Here is a 21,935-nt window from a genome sequence, read left to right on the forward strand (position 1 = left end):
TTGGCACGGAAAATAAAGTATAAGAACAAGAGGAAGGAACAAAAACAAAGAAGAAATTAACAATATGAATGCAGAAAAACATGACCTTCATGAAGATTAAATAAGTAAGATAAGTTTGTTTTTCGTGGTACAGTCTTAAGTTAAAGTGACGTGCAAGGAAGCACCTCATCTTTGCCCATTTCAATGTCACACCCAAAGATGGAAATCAAAGAAAGAAAATTCACTCAACTGTCTGATTTTGATTGCAGAAATGCTCGAAAACTCACAACATCCTTCTCTTTTTCCTCAAACAGATAGTGGGCATCAAACACCCCCTCCAACATCACTAGTTCTCGTTAGAGTAAGTATTGATGAGAAATCAACTGTTAGAGCTATCACAAACCAACTGTTAAAGCTAACGCAAATCAAAACCATAAACATCCCCCATCTTCCGCAATTAAAAGTCGCTTTGTTATGAAACACGGGTCAAATCTCTATCCCAGTTTTTCCTCCACTACAGATATTGGTTTCTAAAACAGATTTTACACCATAACCCAGATTCCTACCCTAATTGCTTAAACCCCTCCAGTGGTCAATACTAGAGAGCTCCAAAATTAAGCCCAACATGGGATTGCCGATAGGATATCCCCATGACCCGTTGCATGTCAAAAGGAGAAATGGGACCACCTAATACGTATATGGTGGCTCATCTTCCACTGCGTAGGGAGAGAGAAAGTAGAGATTAATGGGCGGTGGTTGGAAAGGTTTCTTGGGAGCATAGAAAAATGAGACACAGATAACCAAGACTGAATTATCTTTTGGTTATTTTAGAAGAGAAGCGTAAGAGAGGGAAAAAACGAAACACCTTAACTCAAACGCCCCTTTCTCGTTGTTGGAGTGTCGTTCACCGAACCTCAAAACGGCCACAATGGAAACCGCTTCTCACAAATTCAACATTTAAATATGCCCGTCTCGTCCCGCAGTCCTCGGACCACCAAAGTTACAGGATGGATGTCTCAGATTTTCTTAGGTTATGTCACATATAATGGTACATAACATATTTTATCAAAATCTGATCGATATAATTAAAGAAAAATAAATAATAATGGAATAATTGAGTGGGTGCAGGAAAGAAAAGTAGCCCTCGTTCCAGGAGCGGTTTTGGGAGGAAGAAAAAGCAAGCCCTGAGGCGCCTGAGAATTGGTCACCGGCTCTTCATCCTCGTCTCCTTATTTTCCCAACCAATCTCATTTACTGCTCTTTCCTATTCGATGCGTGAATTTAAGGAGAAGCGCCTTTTGCTGAAGGATTAGGTGAGATCGATCGACGCACACAGAACTAGTGAACTTCTCTCTCCCACAAACCGCAACTAGGGTCCTCCGTCAGGAAGAAAGAGACCCAGAAACGAGGAGCTGATCATATTAGAAAAAAAGGGTGCTAGGGAAAAAGGAATATGACAGAGGGGTGAAGGGGAAATTCTCCGCCCGGGGAAATGAATTATGGAGGCGGAAGGCGGCAGCAGTAGTGGTGGTGGTGGTTTCTGGTTTTGATGCCCCACCGCCGATTTCCTTAAATGCTCCAACGACCTCTGGCAGCATTTAATGGTGAGCTCTCAGATGGACAGCATATTTACGCAGGGAAAGATGGTGCGACTCTACAACAGTCTGGCCTCACTTAATGCTTCGCGAACGTCAAACTCTTCCTCTTTTTCTCTGTATATATAGTCTCCCCCTTGCCTCCTACTTCACTAATTCCCCCTCACTGCTCTCCGCACTCTCATCTCACTAGATCATTCCCTCATCGAGAAGATCGTCGGCGTCGAGTCTCCCCTCTCAAAAAGTAACCCTTCTTCTGGTTTCTTATCCGAAGGAAGGACCCATTTGCATCTTTTTAATTCCTTTTTCTCCTCAGCAGCTCGCGTCCGCTGGACCTACTCTTTCTAGCTTCTCCTCCGCCTGAGTTAAACAGGTCTCTTCTCTCCGACAGCCGGCTAGTGCAACTTCATCACCAACAAGCTGCCGGGGAAGCAGCATTGTCGGTCCTTCTCTGCTCTTTTAAACAGCAAGCAGATATTGAACAGGGTCTTCTTCTTTTTTCTTTTTGCTCGCAGCGAGTGTGAGGAAGGAAGGATTTTCGCAAAGAGAAATTTAGAATGGAGGCATTGTGGGCGACTTTGGTGTTTGGAGCCATCGCTTCCTACCTGCTGTGGTTCACGTTCATGGCCAGGAATCTGCGGGGCCCGCGAGTGTGGCCCCTCCTCGGCAGCCTTCCCGGTCTCATCGAGAACGCCGACCGGATGCACGACTGGATTGCCGAAAACCTTCGCAACACTGGCGGCACCTACCAGACCTGCATATTCGCCTTCCCGTTCCTGACCCGCCGCCAGGGCCTGGTCACCGTCACCTCCGACCCCCGTAACGTCGAGCACATCCTCAAAACCCGCTTCGACAACTTCCCCAAGGGCCCCACCTGGCAGGCAGTCTTCCACGACCTCCTCGGCGACGGCATCTTCAATTCCGATGGCGATACCTGGCTCTTCCAACGGAAAACCGCTGCGCTCGAGTTCACCACCCGAACACTCCGCCAGGCCATGGCCCGGTGGGTCAGCCAGTCTATCAGAAACCGGTTCTGCCCCATTCTGCTAGCCGCCCAAGAGGAGAACCGCCCGGTCGACCTCCAGGACCTCCTCCTCCGACTCACCTTCGACAACATCTGCGGCCTGGCTTTCGGGAAAGACCCGGAGACCCTCGCCCACGATCTGCCCGAGAACCGGTTCGCCACAGCCTTCGACCGGGCCACCGAGGCCTCGCTTCAACGCTTCATCCTTCCGCAGATCATTTGGAAGATCAAGAAATGGCTCAGCCTCGGCTTGGAAGTCAGCTTGAGCCGGAGCCTCGGCGACATCGACAACTACCTGTCCAGCGTCATCAATACGCGTAAGCTAGAGTTGCTGAATCAGCATCTTGCCCACGACGACCTCCTGTCCCGGTTCATGAAGAAGAAGGAATCCTACTCGGACAAGTTCCTCCAACACGTGGCTCTCAATTTCATCCTAGCTGGACGCGACACGTCGTCAGTAGCACTAAGTTGGTTCTTCTGGCTGGTGACTCAGAATCCCCGAGTCGAGCAGAAGATCGTGGGGGAGATCTGCGGCGTTCTGAATGAGACACGTGGGAACAACACGGAGAAATGGAAGTCGGACCCACTGGCCTTCGAGGAGCTGGACCGTTTGATATATCTGAAGGCCGCTTTATCGGAAACGCTACGCTTGTATCCTTCCGTGCCGGAAGACTCAAAGCATGTCGTCCGAGACGATTTCCTTCCGGACGGCACGTTCGTGCCGGCGGGGTCGTCGATCACGTACTCCATCTACTCGATGGGGAGGATGAAGACGATCTGGGGTGACGACTGCACGGAGTTTCGGCCAGAGAGGTGGCTCTCCGCCGACGGGAAGAAGTTCGAAATGCAGGACTCATACAGGTTCGTAGCGTTCAACGGCGGGCCGAGAATCTGTCTGGGGAAGGACCTGGCATACCTGCAGATGAAGTCCATCGCAGCCGCGGTGCTGCTTCGCCACCGTCTAGCGGTGGCGCCGGGCCACCGCGTCGAGCAGAAGATGTCGTTGACGCTGTTCATGAAGTACGGCCTGAAGGTGAACGTGCAGCATCGGGACCTGGCACCCGTGGCAGCCAGCCTCCGGAATGCCGACGAGGCCGTGAACCATATAACATACGGCGACGTGGGTAATGTCAGGCAGGAGCTGCAGAGCCCTGCCATGATCAACGGCCGGGAAAATCTCGCCGCCGTCTGTCGTGCCGGCGAGATGGTCGTTGGGGCAGCATGAGAGGTAATTTTTGCTAGGGTATTTGTGAATATGTCCATGCTGGCCTGAGGTAAGTATAGGGTTTGGCAGTTTTCATTAAAACAGGAGGAAAAAGAAGAATAAGAAGAAGATTTTTTTTTTTACTTTAATTTTTACAGGTTTCAGCTCTCAAGAGGCTTCTCTAGGGTTTCTACATAGATTACACTTATACTCTTTATGGCAATAATTTGCACACTTGTGCTGGGTTTATTAATCTTCTTCATCAATCTCACTTACTCAGAGGTAGCTCCCTATATATATTGTATTAGATGTTGAAGTCACTGCTTTGCTCTTCTCTGATCAGCCAAATTGCTCTACTGATTATATAGAAAAAAACGAAAAAGATTTACTTCAGACTTGAGAGTTGAAGCTTAGAGATATCTTGGACATTTTACTAGATGAATATAAAACGACGACGATGAAAGTTATCTAAAAAAGTTCAGCTGAACCAAGAGCATAAAGAGAAGAATTTATGGCGATAGTTCAGGGTTTGGATCTGCTAGTTTCTTTAGAGAAGCAGTAAGCTATAAATGAGTTTGGATCTGCTACTCCAATGAAAAAAGAAGAAGACTAGACTGCTTTTCATGAGAGGGGTTGCATTCAAAGATCCCATCTCAATATAAATTAACGAATCAATACAAGATTGACAAAGAAAGTGAATACTATTTCTGAAAGCAACTTGAAGATTATACTAAACCAAACATTTCTAATGGCTACCATGACTGGTTTCAGGAACATTTACTCCTTTACTGTTTAATGGTTTTAAGAGACGGAGATTCTAGTAGTTTTTGTTGTGGGTTTTTTGTGTTTTTTCAATTATTGGGATCTCATTGAAGGAATTAATGAAGCTTTTATGAGAGTGGGTCAAGGATTCAGTTTTGGGTCCGCTTATTGATGAAAATATTTAAGGGTTTGTCTGACCATCTCCATTGGAGATCAAAAAGGGAAAGTTAAAAGATCTTGGGTTTTAAAGAACGAGAATATAGGAAGCTTCATGCAGCAAAGCTAATGAAAACAGAATAGGTCCCATGGAATGTTTTCCTGAAAAAAACAGCTAAAAAGATACCTAGAAAAGCAACTGAAGCTGAAGCTTTTCTATGGTTGACTGGATGGGTGTTGGTACACCACTTTTCTGAGTTCAAACTGGCTCTCTATAAAACCCAAATTGAACTGGTTCAATCTGACCTGGTCTAGTATTGAGGTTATAGAACAAAAAAATGTGTGAAGAGAGGTAACACTAGGTTAGGGCAGATGGGGGTGAAGGAGACTTGCTTCTCTCTTCTTCCTCCCACTACCAAGGGAGGGGGCTCCCCAATTCCCTCCTCCATCCTCTCTGATCTTTTCATCCCAATCATTTTTTTTATTATTTTGAAAAAAAATCTTATTTCAAAAAGTGGGTATAAAACACGAAAAAAAGTTTTTTTTTTCCTATAGTTTCTTATTCACACAAACACACTCTAAAGTAAAAACCGGATGGATTCGTATAATCTACTCTCCACAGGTTCCTAACCTTGGGAACCATAGGAAGAGCGAGTAAACAAAAGGATTTTCATGGCACTCACCAATCACCTTTTCTAGATGTAAATTGCATGTAAAGCCTAGTTAATGTGGTTGAAGGGACAGGTTGGACTATTATTGACATGAGACTTTTTATGTTTTTATCTATTAAAATAGTGTCCAATTCAAGAATAAACCCATATAAATGGCCTACTGAAAAGGTTTAATTATTTATCAAACAAGTTAAACTAACATTGGTCCCCAATAAATGAAACCGGAAGAAAGTTGTAAATTCTAATCAATTAAGATTGTTCCTTTGGAGGAGTCAAAAGTTTCATCATGAATATATTTTTTTTTTATTGTACCGTTTTAATTACTTACAGTTCTACCATTTTATCTTATTATTCTAAACCCTAAACCCTAAACCCTAAAATGGATAATTGGGAAAATAAGTAAAAGTATAAAAATTATTTAAAATTTATAAAAAACAAAAACATAAAAAAATATAATTATATTCTCGAAAAACTATAGCCATAACACTCTAATAGATAAAAATATTATAAATATTATAATTTCTTTCAAAGAGTCACTAGAATCATATAATATCTCAAACATATATATCTAATCAAACAAAAAAATTATTGAATTATACTTAAATAAAACCAGATAGTCAGGTTGTGACCTGCCTCACTTGTAGGGTCACCCTGTTTGTTGGTTAAACCAACAAAATAAGCCGGGTTTTAGCTGTTTTCCTAGTCTTAGAGACCTGTAACCTGAACAAAAAACCGAGTCCAGTTGAACCCAATTCAACTAGCCGGTCCAGTCCAGTTTTATAGCATAGATATTACTTGCTTCAGATTTTTTGGAGCCTCTCTTTTCACCATCACACAACCAATAAGAGTTAAGACAGGATTTTCAGTGTCACACTTCACTCTGAAGAGCATTCGAGTTAGTTAGAACCTTTAAGAGGAGAGTACAAAATTTGGATATTGAATGTTATCTTGCTGGCATATTCATTGCACATACGTAAGAATTTATGATCTGTAAAATCAATGTTTCAGCTTTCAAGTCTATACAACCGAGCAGGCCACACAAAATGGACCTGATCAGTCTTAAAAGCAAGAAAACCAGGCCATACCTTCTGCTTCTACATTGAACAGATGGTCCCTTCTTTTTTTTCTTTCTTTTCTTTTCTCTTTTCTTACATTTGATAATAATAGGGTTTTAAATTGAACCGGACCTGATCATTTTCAGGGCCTATGTCACATGTGAGGATCATGTCTTCATGGGTTTGGACCTTGTCAAGATCAAGACTCATTTACTTGACTCTCTCAAAGGATGTTAAACTCATGTATTGAAGTTCTTTCATCTAATAAAATTCCACTTAGTTATGTCTTAAGCATACTATCACAAACATTTCATGGAAAAGTATGCTCTAATTGAAGTTTATTATGGGTTTAGGATAATAAGCATAAAGTCTTAGCTAAACCGTAATTTTGGTAAGATTACAAGAACTTTATGAAAACTATTCAAATGAATTTACACAGTATTTTGATTAATTAGTGGTGAGATGTTAGGTCTAAATCTGATGGTTTAAATTGTTTCTTTTTTCTCTTATTTAGGTATTCCTTTCTCTTCTCCTATGTCCCTAAGAACCTAGGGGATGTTAATTTTTAGGTTTCTAAATGATGAAATGTTGACAATGGAACAAGTGTCTAAAGAAAATTTTGAATACACCCAACTTATGTGAGATTAGGTTCAAAACTTCAATTAACATAGGCTTAAGAAAACATGTAAAATCTAATAAGAAAAAATTTCAATAGAAAAACGTATTTAATCAAGAGTAAACATATCTAATCAAGAATGTGTTTATGCCAGTAGAAAAAAAAATTAACTCAATTATTCTTGAACTAACAAAGTTTAAAGGCATAGAAAAAGTAGGAACAGGACACAGTAGAAAACTTTCTATTGAAAAAAGTGGTTAAAATGGTAAATATTATTTCAATAATTTTATTTTCATGAGACAATAGACATGATCCTTAAAAGAAAATTGATTTTTTTGTCATTTTATTTGTTTATGGCAGCAGAAATGTTCGATGTGTCCAAATACAATTTCTCAGTTCCTAAAGAATTTAAACTAAGCTAAATTTACACTAAAATGTTCTTACCAATAAATAGCATATCAGCATCTTCCTAAAATTAATTATAAAAATGAATAGGATATCAATGTTCTTTACCATTGGACTGTATACTGTAATTTGGTGCCGGCTACAGTCTCTGGTGGGAGTTTTGACGCTGTTCAATATATTATGTTGTTATTTTCATAATAGATATCCTGCTTCAGTCGAGGATTTTCTCTCCAGTTGCAAAGCAGTTCCAAACCAATGTTCCGATGATATACAAGGCCACAGAAACTTTGAAGACGCTATCCCACGAACCTGCAATGTAGAATTTTGGATTATATAAAGTGAATGGGAAATCCAGGAGATACAAAGTTGGTAGAATTTGTTGTGAACTATGTCTTGGTGAGAGGAGAACAAACTACACCAGTATATTTTGGCCCCAACCTAGCGAGGCTAAAAACAGCACAGAAACATGGACCTCGTCAATGCAATCCTCTGAATCAGTTCAGAGAAACTGAACTAGTCAACTTGGAAATTGGTGAACTTTTGTTCATCTTTGATAATGGGCCAATGCAAATTCAATAAGACTATATATCAAGTCTGGATGTTGTTTACTTTCACTGCACTGCAGATTTAAATACCAGACATCCACTCAAACAGAAGACACAACCAAATTTGGAACCGTTCTAATCCAGTTTCAATACAGAAGAAAGAGAAAACCATCAAAATTTGCAGGACATACCACGCTGGAGAATGTACCCAGTTGTAGCAGTGCCAAAAACACCAGCTAGCACCCCAGCAGTATTCGATAGCCCCAGTAATACTCCCTGTGTTTCAGTAGCAAAGTTCATTGGCAAAAGGAAATAAAATCAGCATGCAAATACACAACTTTTGGGAGTTAAGATAAACATCTGGTTGTGATGGATAATGTCAGAATTTTTGAGTTATGAGTAGTAGTCAGATTGCAACCATATTTTCCTAGATTTTGTGGTTCATTTTAATCAGTAGTCCAGATCATATAATCTTCCTTAGATACGTCCAAGTCCCAGTCCATATTATATATTCTTCCTTGTGTAGTCCATCGTTGGGACACTCTCTTCGGATAAAGTAATAATGACTAGCCTCAGAACAAGTCTGAAGTTTATTGACTATCTCCACTGCACTAATAAGCCTGTCTGATTGCAGTTAGAGACCTGTTCATGGGCCATTATGAGGTATTAATAATAAGAATAAAATCCTAAGATATGTTGGATTCCCTTGGTACCTCTATCACTTCTTGCATTCAATATGTTGACGACTATGGCCGATACATATGAGCCTGTATTAGGCCCAGATGCTGCACAATCTATGGGCATGGAGAAGCTACCTCTGAAAATACCTTTGAATGTAAAATGACTTTGGAGAAACTACCTCTGAAACACCTTTAACTGAAAAATGATCCAAGTATCAGTAAGTTTAGCCTGTTTGGTATTAGTTAGTTTCTCTATGGATGGGCCAACGTATCCCGGGGAGTAACAATCTACAACTTTTAGGGCTTGACTATCCATGACTGTTTGGGGCCACTTTTAAGTTCAAAGCTTGTGATGCAGGTTTAAATCTGAATGGTAATATGCATGTTTTAGTAATTTGTATATTTAAATGTAACTATTTAAATCAGTAAATAAAACAATTCATCTTTAATACTTTCATTTTCTATGTATTATTTATACCTTTTAAAACGTTTTAATACCATCATGTCAATTTCCAGAGTCTCAAATCTCATTAGTTTTACTCTCTTCACAGGATAACTAAGGTTTTTGAGATACATGTGCCTCTCAAACTAAACCTTTTAGCCTATTGACATAGGCAATATGACGAGGTCTTGTTATGCCAAAGATTACACACTCAAATGTAAAAATTATCAAATCACATTTCAGTCGATTCATTTATTTATGTACAAAATGCAAGTTTCTTATATTTTCAAAAACAGCTTCTATATTATTCACGATATGAATTTTCCTGATAGCTTGCTTGATAGTAACATAAAACTACACATTGTTTCTGGAAAAATATAAGAACAACTTACTGAATAGCGGGGACCAATATCTTGATGATTAGAATAAAGTCCAGATTGTGAGAATGCATCTGAGCCCTGCAGTGCAGAAACGGTACATAAGCCTCAAATAAACAGAACCTCAAAAGATGGTAATTGACCAAGCTTGAAAAGGAGAACAATGATCAAGAATGCATTAGGAAGTTACAGGGGCAACTGAGTAAAAGGATACAACAGCCAAATTTTGGCAGGCCATTAACAAAAAAAATCCTGATTTCTGATTTAAAGTAATGTTGTCATGCGCAGAACCAAGACGGTTTACTTGTAGAAAAACACTATAGCCAAATTATGCAACTCAAAAAGAAAACTAACAGGTTAGTAATGCAAACCTGACTACATGCCATGCAGAGCACAGCTAGTGCTGGAGTTCTAACGTTGCTCAGCTGTGTGAGAAAGAAGGCAGGTCCAAGAAACCCTATTGATTGCATTATCTAAGAGAAAGAAAAGTCATCATTTTGGTATGGATAAGTAGCAAAAAATATTAAAATATTAAGAAATTACAACTCGTTAGCAAAGATTTTTTTAATGGTGGATGGCATTTAGTTGTTTGCAAAAGTACAAGTGTAGAACAAGATTAAGCTACAATGGAGGAGTCTCCGACTAGTAGGGAAGGCATAGAGACACACTCCTCAGCCAATACATCTAGATATTATTTGCAGCATGAAGTGTGTGTCCTGCCAGCAAAGACGCTTCAGTGACTGATTTTTTGAAAAATCATTATCTACTTGCAGCATTAAATATAGATGACTACATAAGTGGCCTTATAACTGGGGAAAATATCAAAAAGACCCTTCACAAAATTTCCACATCCAAAAATCCTTTGACCATATTCTTTTTAAACCAAGCCACTGAAGGACAAGTTTGTTTCCTTTAAGCCTTTCCTTGACAGATTGCAATACATTCCATTTATATAACTCATAAAAGTTACTAAATTGAACTAAAAGAATGTGGGAAAAATATTTTAAATTTTCATATAAAAACAATGAATCAATTAGTATGTGGTGCATCATATATGTCATAAACAAAGTTCTTTTACTTCCAAGTATAGTGGAACTTATTAGGGATATACACTAACTCAATTACTAAATAAATAAAATTGGTAACATTATATTAACTTGTATTATAATTGTATCTATTTTTAAATGAATTTTTTTGTAATTTTAATCTAGAATAAAATTGTGTATCACTGTCAGTGTTGTAAAACCTGAATCAGATCATCTACTTAAATTGGCTTCAGTTGATGCGATCCATTGTCCTGTTATAAGTCTATAAGACCCGAATGAGGTAGAAACCCAGTTGACCAGGCTGGGTTTGCCAATTCAAATAGTGAATCGGCTGACCATGTTCTCTCAGCTAGTTGTCACATGAGGGATTTCACCCAACAACACAGAAAGAGGAGAGAGAAGGAAGCGACCACCCCGCTCCCCTCTCTTTTGGAACTACCCAAGCAGGAGACACTACCCCCCTCGCTATTGACAGCATGGAAAGTAGGCTTCTTACTTGATGGCATCAGAAAAGGTGGGGAAGGACAGTGGTCCTTCTCCCCTTCTCTTTCTTATTAAACACAGAGATTATACAGAGGGAGAGGGGGCACCACCCCTCCTCTTTTCCCCTTAGAATGGGAAGGGGTCCCCCACCCCATGTCCCCCTTTTCCTAGGAAAAATAGGGGAAGGGATCCACCGCCCCCCCCCCCCCCCCCCCCCCCCACCCCTTAATTTTTTTTTCCTAAAAACTATGCCATTGACATCATGCTGAGTCAACTAGATTCAATCATCCCTATGGGTCGGTGACCAAGTCAATTTGTTTAACATTGATCGATGTTCTCACACTCAACCCAACCATGGACCTAGTTGGGTGATTGGGCTGGGGTCAACCAATTCAAATTTCCAAAAAAAAAAAAGCAGTTAAACCAATATGAATCATTTCAATGAAATTTTTAATTAAAAGTTGAAAGAAAAAAAAAGTCAAAGTAGGGAGGTTCATACAGAGGTTCCCCGTTTCCATTTTGCACGCAGTCAAGGGGCCCCAACCTCCCTCCCACATTACCATCATGTAGAGTTCCATACAACAAGAGGGTAGAGCCCATCCCCATCAAATAGAGACATGGCATAAGGCAAAACTCCGTCCAACCAGTTAGGAGTCAAGTTTTTTTCCCTAATCCTAGGCTTTTGAATACTCGAGCATAGAAAGGAGACCCTGATTGGTTGAATCAGTAAAACCATTCCGACTCTCTTGTGCACGCAATATTAGTTTATGTTGATTTCTAAGGCCAACATATAAACACAAGAGAACTCAAGGGGAGGAGAAAAGAGAGGAACTCAAACTCTTGGAAGAGAGGAAAGAAGGCAGAGGAAAAGAGAGAGAGGTGTATGGACGAATTTGAGCCAAGAAGAAGAGGCTTGAATGCTCTACCCCATGCCTTGAGGTTGTATTTATATTTGTGTGAAGGTGTTTACAATGACTACAATGCCTTTAGGGCTACATGCTTCAAAATGAAAAGGACAAAACAGGACATACACCAACTTGCATAATCACAATTCTAAGCCATCTCTACGAAAGTTCTCTATATTAACTAGTCATGTGACACCTACACACGTGGATGTCTCTTAACAGATTATTAATTAGCATAAAAGATAAAACAAAGATATGAACCACTCTGATACGGTGACTAAGTCCAGTTGAATTTGGTTTTCCGCACCATTGCAAGACAGTGGAGGATTCCTCATTATTGTAGTCATGAAGCAGAGGAGAAGGGCGACAACTCCCCCCTCTTTTCTCTTTTTGTGTCGTTGCAGGCAAACCCTCCACCATCCCTATAGCAAGGGCTCCTTCCTTGTCGATGCCAAAATTGAAGGGAAGGGAGGCAATTATTTTCGTGCTAGACTCATTGGTCAAGCATTGTTAGTCGGTTAATTGGTTGAACTAGTCAATTGGATTTTGACTCATTTGTAGTTCTTGAATATATGTGACCAAATTGTAAGACCAGGTCTAACTAAACCCGATTCAAACGGTTGTTCTAGTCGAACTTTTATAACAGAGGATAATACACAAAATTTAAACATGAAAGAAAATTCAAATTGTGAAAAGTTCTAGAAATAACTATGATTCATGAGTTCATTTAGAAATTTTAATAAGGTGATCTACATACCCTAATAATTTATAAACAATGTTAGTGGGGAAGTACGAGAAAAAAAAATTGTTCCAATTGGCCCAAAATAATGCCCCAATAATTTTCTAGATACTCAAAATTTTATAGATGGATCTTTTGAATGTTTTCCCTAAAAGAAGTTCTCATATAAATGTGCACTTTTCTGCCGTGTTGAACCTGATTTAAGAAATATTAGCTAATACAAGGAGCAGTGAGAAGAAAACAAACTCTTGAAAAAAAGATGAAACACGCATCAGGAAATACTTGAAGATATTGAAACAAAAAAATGACACCAAAAGATATTTCAAAAAGAACCCACAATAGATTGGTCTATCAACACAGCAAAAATAATTACCTTGCGAACTGTTGTTATAGAGAACCCTTTGGTCACAAGAGTGTCAGCAATCCACCCTCCTAAATTTGCAAATACAGCCATTGTTAACCAGGGTAAGACACAGAAAAATCCAGATTCTGTGAGGTTAAACTTCAACACCTGATCAATGACGAATGACAGAGTTAGTTTTTAAACACTATTGCAATCTGCCAGTATTCAGAAAATAAATTTTTTATATTAGGAAGAATCCACAAACAAGGAATATCAATATCTTGAATAGGAAAATTTAGAGATGAAACAAGAAAAAGTAAAGACTAAAGTTAACTTCAAAGTTTTCAAACTAAAAAAATAGATATACTGCTATACACATTATTGAAAAAGTACCTATTTTCAATCTTAAGTCTCAAAAAGAATTAAAAATCATAGGTTGAATTATAGAGAAAATCCAAGATGTTGAAATTACAGGCGAATCAAGTAAAGGATATTTCAAAATCGGCAGGTCTTCTCCCTCTGCTGCTATTCAAAATCTTTTATAGTCATTCTCCTTTCAAGCAAACTGATTGTTCTTGTTATGGCTGAAATCAAAACCTTTTGCTAACAAATAACAGATGAGGAAATAGGGATTAGGGCTTAATAGAACAATTCCATAAAAGCAAAAAAGATGGATGTGATAGATAGAAAAGATAGTATTGCAATCATAAGCTCCACACTGTTAAGTACCTCATCTGCATCGTGGACTAACATGCAACTCCTTTTGTTGCTTTTCTCAAATACAGTATCTCCAGTTTGTGATAAGTGGGAATTCCTTTTAATAACTATTTACTCCTTAATGGGTTAGAGGAGAAGCCACTGTACATATATGTGTCACCACGAGCATTCAAAAGACAGTTTATTTAAAATTCCTTTGTTTCCCTTCAAAATGACTAGAGTAGTTTTATCCTGAGTGTTTTCAATGTTTTTTTATCAACTTTTCCTAACAAACCATCTCCAAACTATATGAAGACTTAAAAAAGAAAAAATGCCTCCTACATAAGAATGAAATAAGGGAACTTTGTGTTTGTGTAACAGCAGAAGTGTGCCAAGGAGCATAAGTACTTTATGGAAGTATTCTGCTACACAAACTGACATAATTCCATAACTCAAACCTGGTTATAATACGTAGGCATCCAAGTAAGAAGAATAAATGTCCCCCAATTGTGGCAGAAATGGGAGATTATCAAGGCCCAAACTGGAGCCTTGGTCAAAATTAATCTCCATGGAATGGTTGAAACAGGATCCTTTGCAACACTGCCCCCTAGAATGAGCTTTTTTTCTTCAGGGCGAAGTTCTGGATCTTCTTGTGGAGAGCTGTGAGCCTGATCAGATCAAAAGTGGCTTGTGAAAAGGCAATAAATGGAATAACTTCACAAAATGTGATGAACAGCTTCTGTATGTAGCTAAAAGAAAATCTAATTTAATTTGTGTAGTATAAAGACCGTTAAAAATAGTGTATACTGTGAACAACTGGATATGACTTATATGTCAATACAGGATTTTGAAACTCAGACAGTGTGGCCTTACTTTATTCAACCACAAGGCAAGCCAGATGCTTCCCAGAGAGCCAAATGAATAAAATACTGAAGGCCAACCAAATTTGTGGATTAGCATTGGTGAAAAGGCCAACCCTGTGACAGAACCAAGATACATCCCACTGTACACAAGTGCAAGTGATCTACTTCTTTCGGACACTGGAACCCACTTTGAAATCATGTTGTTCATGGCTGGCATAGCTACACCCTGGAAGAATAATAAACCATCTGTGAGCAATGAATATACTGTAACTGTGAGGTCTTGATGAAAATGAAATTTAATGCTCAACATTGTGGTACTAGGACATTTAGTTCAGAAATAGAGTAGTATTTTCTAACCTGTGGTATCATATATGCATAACAGATCAATAAGTAAATTGAATTGTAATAAGAGACATATTGGACTCCAAAAACCTGTAGATAAATTATCTACTGCTCTTGTGAATTTCACATGTAGAAACACGTGAACTGAATCCCTCATAAAGTTAGAACGTACATGAATGACTCATAAAAATAGGGCATTACTTGGATTGTCTCTTGATGAGCAATAACTGTATGTGCCATCAATTCATGGGCACTTCTTTATAAATCAATTAATTAAATAAAAAACTAAACCAACTTTGAGCAATACCATTCATCGAAGAGGAATGACAACATCACTGACATATACTTCTCAAACAAGAGTTAACAAGATAGTGTCTCTCTCTCTCTAGGGTATACATATGCATGTGCATGAAACACTTCACACTTTATTTGGATATCTGTACACTGCATACGTCCTTTGCGAGGGAAGGAGGGAGGAAGAGGCTTTACAGGAAAACCACTCAGCATTCAGAAAATATGATCATAAAGACAATAGCCTACAACATAAGAGCAAAGAGCGCACTACTCTTAGTTATCCCCCAAAAATGTCTCTAAAAGGTGTAAGTATTTCATCGTTATTCTATAACAAGAACATGCAAAAGGTTCTTCCATAGACGATTTTGAAGCTCTAAAAAAAATTACTAAAAGAGAAGAAGTCAACCTCACCAATACCCATAAAAGCCCGCATTATTAGTAAGAATGGAAGTCCCATCCTCGCAGCTATGGGTGTGAAAACTGTTGCAATTGACCACCAGACCACACCAAACCCCAGAACCATTTTTCCACCAAGTTTATCTGCCCAAATTCCTCCTACAATCTGCAGAAATTCCAGGCAATTAACTTAAGACAAATTGAACTTTCACAGCATGATAATAGTAATATTGCCACGTAAGTAACAAAAAGTTACTGCATTCCCAATGAAAATAATTGTTATTACTTGTGATAACCTACAAAAAGAAAAAGCATAAAAAATCCAAATGGAACACTAATTCTTTAATGCCTTTGAAGGAGAAATAGACAAAGACGTTTGATCAATTCATCTTCCATCAAATTAATGCCAAAAACCTACTTGCTTATTAGATCACACAAAATTCTTGCTTAAGATAGTGTGTATGTCAGAAATGAGATCCCTGATAGCATGTGATGTTAACTAAATAATTAACTGCATTGGACTAGATATATTATTTCTGAAAGAAGTTTTGCTGCAATGCCATGTAAAACCTAAAGCTGTATTTTTTTTAAAAATAATGATGTACTTACAACTTGCTTAGTGTGAGTATATGATCCACAATGGATTAAAATAAGAAAAACTGATATTCTAAACTAAAGAAAACTTTTCTGTAAGAAACAGATATCTCTAAACAGAGTAGTTTTCTTGAAAAAAGGGAAAAAATTAACCATAAATGTTAAAAAAAAATAGTTGAAGGGTAGTCTCATCATTTTATATTAGCTATAATCTCTAGAGTAAACATTATATTGTTCAGCATGTTTAGATCTGTCTCTAGTTTAAGTTTGATGTAATTTGAGTATGTATATTGGGAGATATAAGGGTTTATGTGAATTGTAAGTAAGGGCATATGTATAATTGTCTACAACTTAAGTGAATAAAAGAAGATGGGGGTCGAGCATGACCCCCAAGGAGAGCAGTTTAAGACTCTCTTCTCTCATCTCATTCTCCCCTCTTCTCTCTCTCACTTATTCTCCCTATAATCTTCAATATTACTCTTTTTCAATAAATATCAGAAAGTGATGGCAGCAAAAGGTACACAAGCATTTGAATTGGCTAAATGTGTGCCAACTGTCCAGGAGTCCATTGAACAACTTATTTATTGGAAATCTTCTCACTTTCTCTGGTACACAAAGGCCGAACCCAGCTCAATAAGCTGGCATTTATAAATGTTGGGAAAATGTCATTACTTTTAAATGTCCATTACTTACCTAGGAGTAATCTATTTACTTCTAGTGAAACACAGCTGACCAACTCCAAAATGGTAACATATAATTTCTGGACAGGTTTCACCTTGTCCTTTGAATTCAACGCCAAAATGTGATATATTCCAAAAAAATGAAATGGAACTGTGAAATGCTTATGTTCAAACTCGTCTCATCATCAGACACATAATAGTCCAATTTCAATTCACAAAATACACCATTAAAAAGTTTTCAGAAAATGAGAGAAGGTGAGCAGTTCTAGAGAGACCTGAGTAAGCAGGTAACCCCAGAAAAAGGAAGACTGAATTAGGCCCACTGTTGCAGGATTCCAATTGAACTCCTGTGCCATAGGAAGGATCGCAATGCTCATATTGACCTGCAATACAACTCTTATATTAGCTCACACATAAGTTCCATAATATCATACAACTGTGAGGAGCCAATTTACATCATAAGTTTTTATCATTTATTTATTTTCTTACTATTATTGTTTTCTCTTTTCCTCATCTGCTTAGTAATTTCGTATGGATTCTCTTATGTCATTGTACTTAACAGGGGTGGAGAACTCAATTATATAATCTAGAGATCTCATTGTTGACCAGCATAACTAAAATTTGGTTTAACTAAACATGAATCATCTTTAGATAGGTCACTTACACGAGCACAAAGTTGAATAGCATTGCAAGTAATGCACCATAATCAGTCAGAACAGAAAAAAATAAGTAATGATGTAAAATGAAATAGATATCATTTAAAATAGCAAAGCAGTGGCACTGCTTACACGATCCATATTGCAGAGAAGAAATGCCGAAAAGCAGAGAAGTACAACCACCCAGCGCTTTGGGAACTGCTCCCACCAATAAGAAGAATTTAGAGATTCCAGCTTGGGTCCAGTAATATCATAGGGTTCTGATTTGAAATCAGCACGGGTCCTTGTTGCAAGACGAATTTCAGATGGTTGGCATTGGCCATCAGATATACCAAGCTTATCCAGCTTTCTTGGCTGGAACCAACTGCCACCAGATGAATCTGAAGAAAGAAAGCTTACACATCTTGTAGAGAACTTGCATTTAGTATTAGCATGGTGCAGTCCATCACTTAATCCTTTTTCAAGAGAATTGGGAAAAGGATGGTTCATTTCTCCAAGAAAAGGGACCCTCAGATTTGCTGTTCTTTCACTCAACAGACCACTAAGCCGAGTTGGATGAAAAGACCTAGCCGTGCAAGATGTGTAGTTTTTTGGAATAATGTCCTTGTGTTTCAGATATCCCTGTAAAAGCCTTGCTCGGGTAACACTAGCATTCTGCCTCTGGCGGTGTATAGCTGCTTGTTCGGTGTCATTAGCTTTTCCTGGAATTTTCATTGGAAGCCATCAGAGAAGAGAAGGTCCATCAGATCAGTTGGTTTTACACAAGAAACTCTAACAGAAAAACTTGAACTAACAAATGCAGCATGTATTATTAGTGCATAAAGCAAGGAGCAATACAATCAAAGTACACTTAGTCATCAATGAAAATGAGAAATGCTAAGCAGTTCACAAAATGAAAGAACAAGACTCAAAAAATTAACTACAAGGTCAATTCCAATAAAGATTTTTGCAAGAAGAAGCGAGATATGAATTCTCCAAAAAGGTATAGCACAAGTTCTATGGCATATTATGGCTCTAAAGCAACCCTATTGTCTTCCGCATGAGAGTGTTAATTTTATACCTCCAAAGAATGATCTTGTGTGCTGGAAATTTCTGACCAGAAATAGTGCAAGAACTCGACTGATTTTTATTTATCTCGAACATAAATGCAGAAAAAAAAAATAGAGAAGATCACTAAATTAAAAGAATTAAACAGATAATGATAATGATTGTATTAGAGGACGATCTGATTCCTCTGATTATGACCAAGATATCAGTGATTCTCCACAATTGTAGCAGTTTGTTTTCCTTGTATATTTGTTTCCATATTTGTAATTATACAGCTACCATGTATCTTCTGTCTATAAATGAATATCTCCTCACAACATATTAGCTTGAGGCATTTCCTTTACATGGTATTAGAGCCAATAGGCCAACCCTTTGCTGGGTTTTTTTTTTCCATGGCCGAATCCAACACTTCCCTGTTTCCGCTCAATACAATGGTTCACATGGTGACCATCAAACTCACTCCCACAAATTATCTCTTGTGGCGTCGTCAGTTCGTTCCCCTGCTTGAAAGTCAAGATCTTATGGGCTATTTGGAAGGGTCTTTGTCTGCACCTGCTGCTCAAGTCCGTGCTGGAAATGATCTTGTTCCTAATCCTGCCTACAAGAAATGGCACATGCAGGAACGCATTTTACTCAGCCTTCTGTATGCCTCTCTCACTGTGGAATGTATGGCTGAAGTCGTTAATTGCACTACAGCTCATGATGTTTGGCTGGCCCTTGAAGTTTCATATTCTCATAGTTCAAAGACCAGAGAACTCTAACTAAAAGATGAACTCCAGCTGGTGCAGCGCGGCTCTCGTGGTGTTGCTGAATATGCACGCTCTTTCCGATCATTATGTGATCAGCTTAGTGCTATTGGCAAACCAATTGATGACATAGATAAGGTACATTGGTTTCTACGTGGCCTTGATTCTGATTTTAAAATTTTTTCAACCTCCATGTTGTCACAGTTGCCGCTGCCCTCTTTTGCCAATCTGGTTCCAAAAGCTCTCAGCCATGAGTTTTTTTCTTGGCAGGATAATCTGCTAAGACCTCTGCAACCACTTGCCAATGGTGTGGAAAAGAACGGCACACTGCCAAGAAATGTCATAAACTTGGCAAACTATTGAAGAAAACTAAGGCTGAAGGTTTGATTGAAGCATTTGCTGCCACCTCCCTTGATGATTTTCAAGTTACTGGGTGGTACACAGACACGGGAGCAACTTCTCACATGACTAATGATGCTGCTGCTCTTGATAAATCTGTCCCTTACACTGGTAATCAACGGGTCTTTGTGGGTAACGGTCAATCTTTGCCTATTTCTCACATTGGTTCTATCTCCTCTCTTGTAACAGTAATATAATTTTTTAAAAAGATAATGATGATGATAAGAATAGTGGTCGTTATTATAATAATAACTCGACTCTCACAGAAGCAAGTTTCTCAGCTCAACAAATGACTGCATGACGCTAGAACTTGATGTCAAAGCATAACAGACAGAAAAGCATCAAACTGGTAACAGAGAAAGCAACATGGGTAAATTCCGCAACACTAGTAATGAATGAATCAGCCGAAAGGCAGAAAAAGAAAAACAAGTTAACTACATGCAAAATTACTCAGAGTTCTCAAACTCAAACTCAAAAATTCAGCAATCCATGCAAACTATCAGTTCACATCTTCACAATGAGCTCCGAACCGCGAAAAATACAACAGAGCGCTTCCAAATCAGAAAACTACATACAAACGCAGCAGAAAATCCAGCTCACACATTAAACTACAGCCACATTTCCACCAATACAAACCAAAAAATACCAAACAAAGTAGAAATTTCAGAAGCAGCACCTGAAACAAGAAACAAACCAAAATTCCGGCTCGAAATCAAGCTTTCGACAGCCATTTCAAATCGAGCTGAAAATGTATCAGAACCGAAGCCGCCGTTGCCTGCGAAGCACTATTGCAACTTGCAAGGATACTTCTCATAACACCATTTCTCACTCCAAAAACTCCACGCTCCTCTTCAGCTGAATTCCGGTCGGGCTGAAGAGGATAAACCGGAGCTTTTTCTACAAGGACATAACTGGTTTCTCAAAGCGGGAAAATCTTAGTTGCTGGATGGTTCCTAAGACGGAGGAAGGAGGGTTGGGAATTTGACACGTGTCGTCTCGACATGTGAATGAACGGAAAGATTCCCTGAGGGATATACTTGAAGAAAATTGTTTTTCTGTGCAGTACGTAGTACGGTCGCGGTGGGGCCACCGGAAGTGATCGAAGATCTGAGGCGTCTACGCGGGTGACGACGGTGGTAAGAGTAGAAAAACTCAAGAAACTCAAGAAATTACATTAAAAGGGAACTAAGACTCGTAATTAGAAAAAACCACACTTTTGACTTTGACTTTTTCAAGTAAAAGACCAAACTAACCCTAAAGGGACACCCCTATTGCTTCATCCAAATTGGTGCCTAATTTGCATTATTCTTTCTATTCTACCCCTACAAAATACAAAAAATACCCTAAAGATCCCTCTAGCTCCTCTTCTATGACAATATTGTGGATTGTATCACATATACTCTTTACAAACTTGAGAAATTGAAAGATAGTTTATCTAAGCATCATAACCTTAATTATTTTGAAAGGTAGCTTATATCGATCGGTAATAGAAAAAGTATGAAGGTTAGAGAAACTTTTTAATAGATGTGTTTTGATTGTATATTCTATAAATTTTATCACCAAAATGATGATTATACATTGAAAGATTAAACTCCGTTAATCTAGTCAATTAATGAAGGTTTATTCACAAATTCGATAGAATATAAGAATGACCGACTTAATAAGGGACAAGTTGTTGGATGGCATTAATAGGTAGGCTATCGAGTATTCTACAAGGATCTTTATTGTCCTCGTGATAGTTGGTATCAAAGCTAAAACTAGTGCAAATTAACTAATAAAAATGTTTGATCCTAAGAGTAGGGAGATTGCCAGGTGGGATGAAGGACAAACACAAGTCGGCAAGTTGACAATTGTAGAAGAGAAAATATGCCCACGGAGAGTTCATAGCGGCCGTATACTTGATTAAGGAGATATTAAGCAAGTAAACAAAAGAGTCTAAGTAGTTGTACATGTAGTAAGACTATCATGACCCTTATTTTCTCTCTCATACTTTTGACATGTGGGACTTTACTAGATGATATATTCATATAAATACTAGTCGATTTTTATTGCCTCATGTATGTGTGCTCAGTATTTATTTGTTTTGGAGTTATGTATGGGCATTAAAGTATTTGTCACCTATGGGGTTGTAGACTAGTGTGTAACCTTCTTAGGCAAGTTATTCGAGAGCACAAGTGGGTCTCTTTTGTCATCGT

The 21,935-nt window shown here is 38.6% G+C and overlaps 2 protein-coding genes across 2 annotated transcripts; one reads left to right on the forward strand and one right to left on the reverse strand.

Moving 5' to 3' along the window:
• The first annotated feature begins 1,293 nt into the window (after nucleotides 1-1,293).
• LOC137944065 (cytochrome P450 86A8-like) lies at nucleotides 1,294-4,095 on the forward strand. Its single transcript, XM_068789576.1, has one exon. It carries the CDS (start codon nucleotides 2,132-2,134, stop codon nucleotides 3,821-3,823), a length of 1,692 nt encoding a protein of 563 aa, XP_068645677.1. The 5' UTR covers nucleotides 1,294-2,131; the 3' UTR covers nucleotides 3,824-4,095.
• Nucleotides 4,096-7,389: 3,294 nt separating this feature from the next.
• Nucleotides 7,390-20,652, reverse strand: LOC137944088 (ascorbate transporter, chloroplastic-like). The gene is made up of 11 exons (XM_068789608.1): nucleotides 20,417-20,652; nucleotides 17,681-18,249; nucleotides 17,168-17,275; nucleotides 15,629-15,784; nucleotides 14,597-14,812; nucleotides 14,182-14,391; nucleotides 13,058-13,195; nucleotides 9,883-9,984; nucleotides 9,527-9,592; nucleotides 8,204-8,288; nucleotides 7,390-7,776 (listed from the first exon to the last, which is right to left on the reverse strand). The coding sequence occupies exons 1-11, from the start codon at nucleotides 20,469-20,471 to the stop codon at nucleotides 7,679-7,681; spliced, it is 1,803 nt and encodes a 600-aa protein (XP_068645709.1). The 5' UTR covers nucleotides 20,472-20,652; the 3' UTR covers nucleotides 7,390-7,678.
• Nucleotides 20,653-21,935: the final 1,283 nt, after the last annotated feature.

The sequence above is a fragment of the Aristolochia californica genome, unplaced genomic scaffold, assembly GCF_029961685.1.
Source record: "Aristolochia californica isolate CCGP_79_NKW_82.1479 unplaced genomic scaffold, dmAriCali1.0.hap1 SCAF_11, whole genome shotgun sequence".
In the NCBI taxonomy this organism is placed as follows: Eukaryota; Viridiplantae; Streptophyta; class Magnoliopsida; order Piperales; family Aristolochiaceae; genus Aristolochia; species Aristolochia californica.

Bases quoted from the DNA above. Each gene is read 5' to 3' on its own strand.
- LOC137944065 (XM_068789576.1), top strand. From the start codon at position 2,132: ATGGAGGCATTGTGGGCGACTTTGGTGTTTGGAGCCATCGCTTCCTAC.
- LOC137944088 (XM_068789608.1), bottom strand. From the start codon at position 20,471: ATGGCTGTCGAAAGCTTGATTTCGAGCCGGAATTTTGGTTTGTTTCTT. The intron at 18,250-20,416 runs GTGCTGCTTCTG...TGAAAATTCCAG, and splicing joins TGGTTTGTTTCTTGTTTCAG to GAAAAGCTAATGACACCGAA. The intron at 15,785-17,167 runs GTCTCTCTAGAA...GAATTTCTGCAG, and splicing joins GGGGTTACCTGCTTACTCAG to ATTGTAGGAGGAATTTGGGC.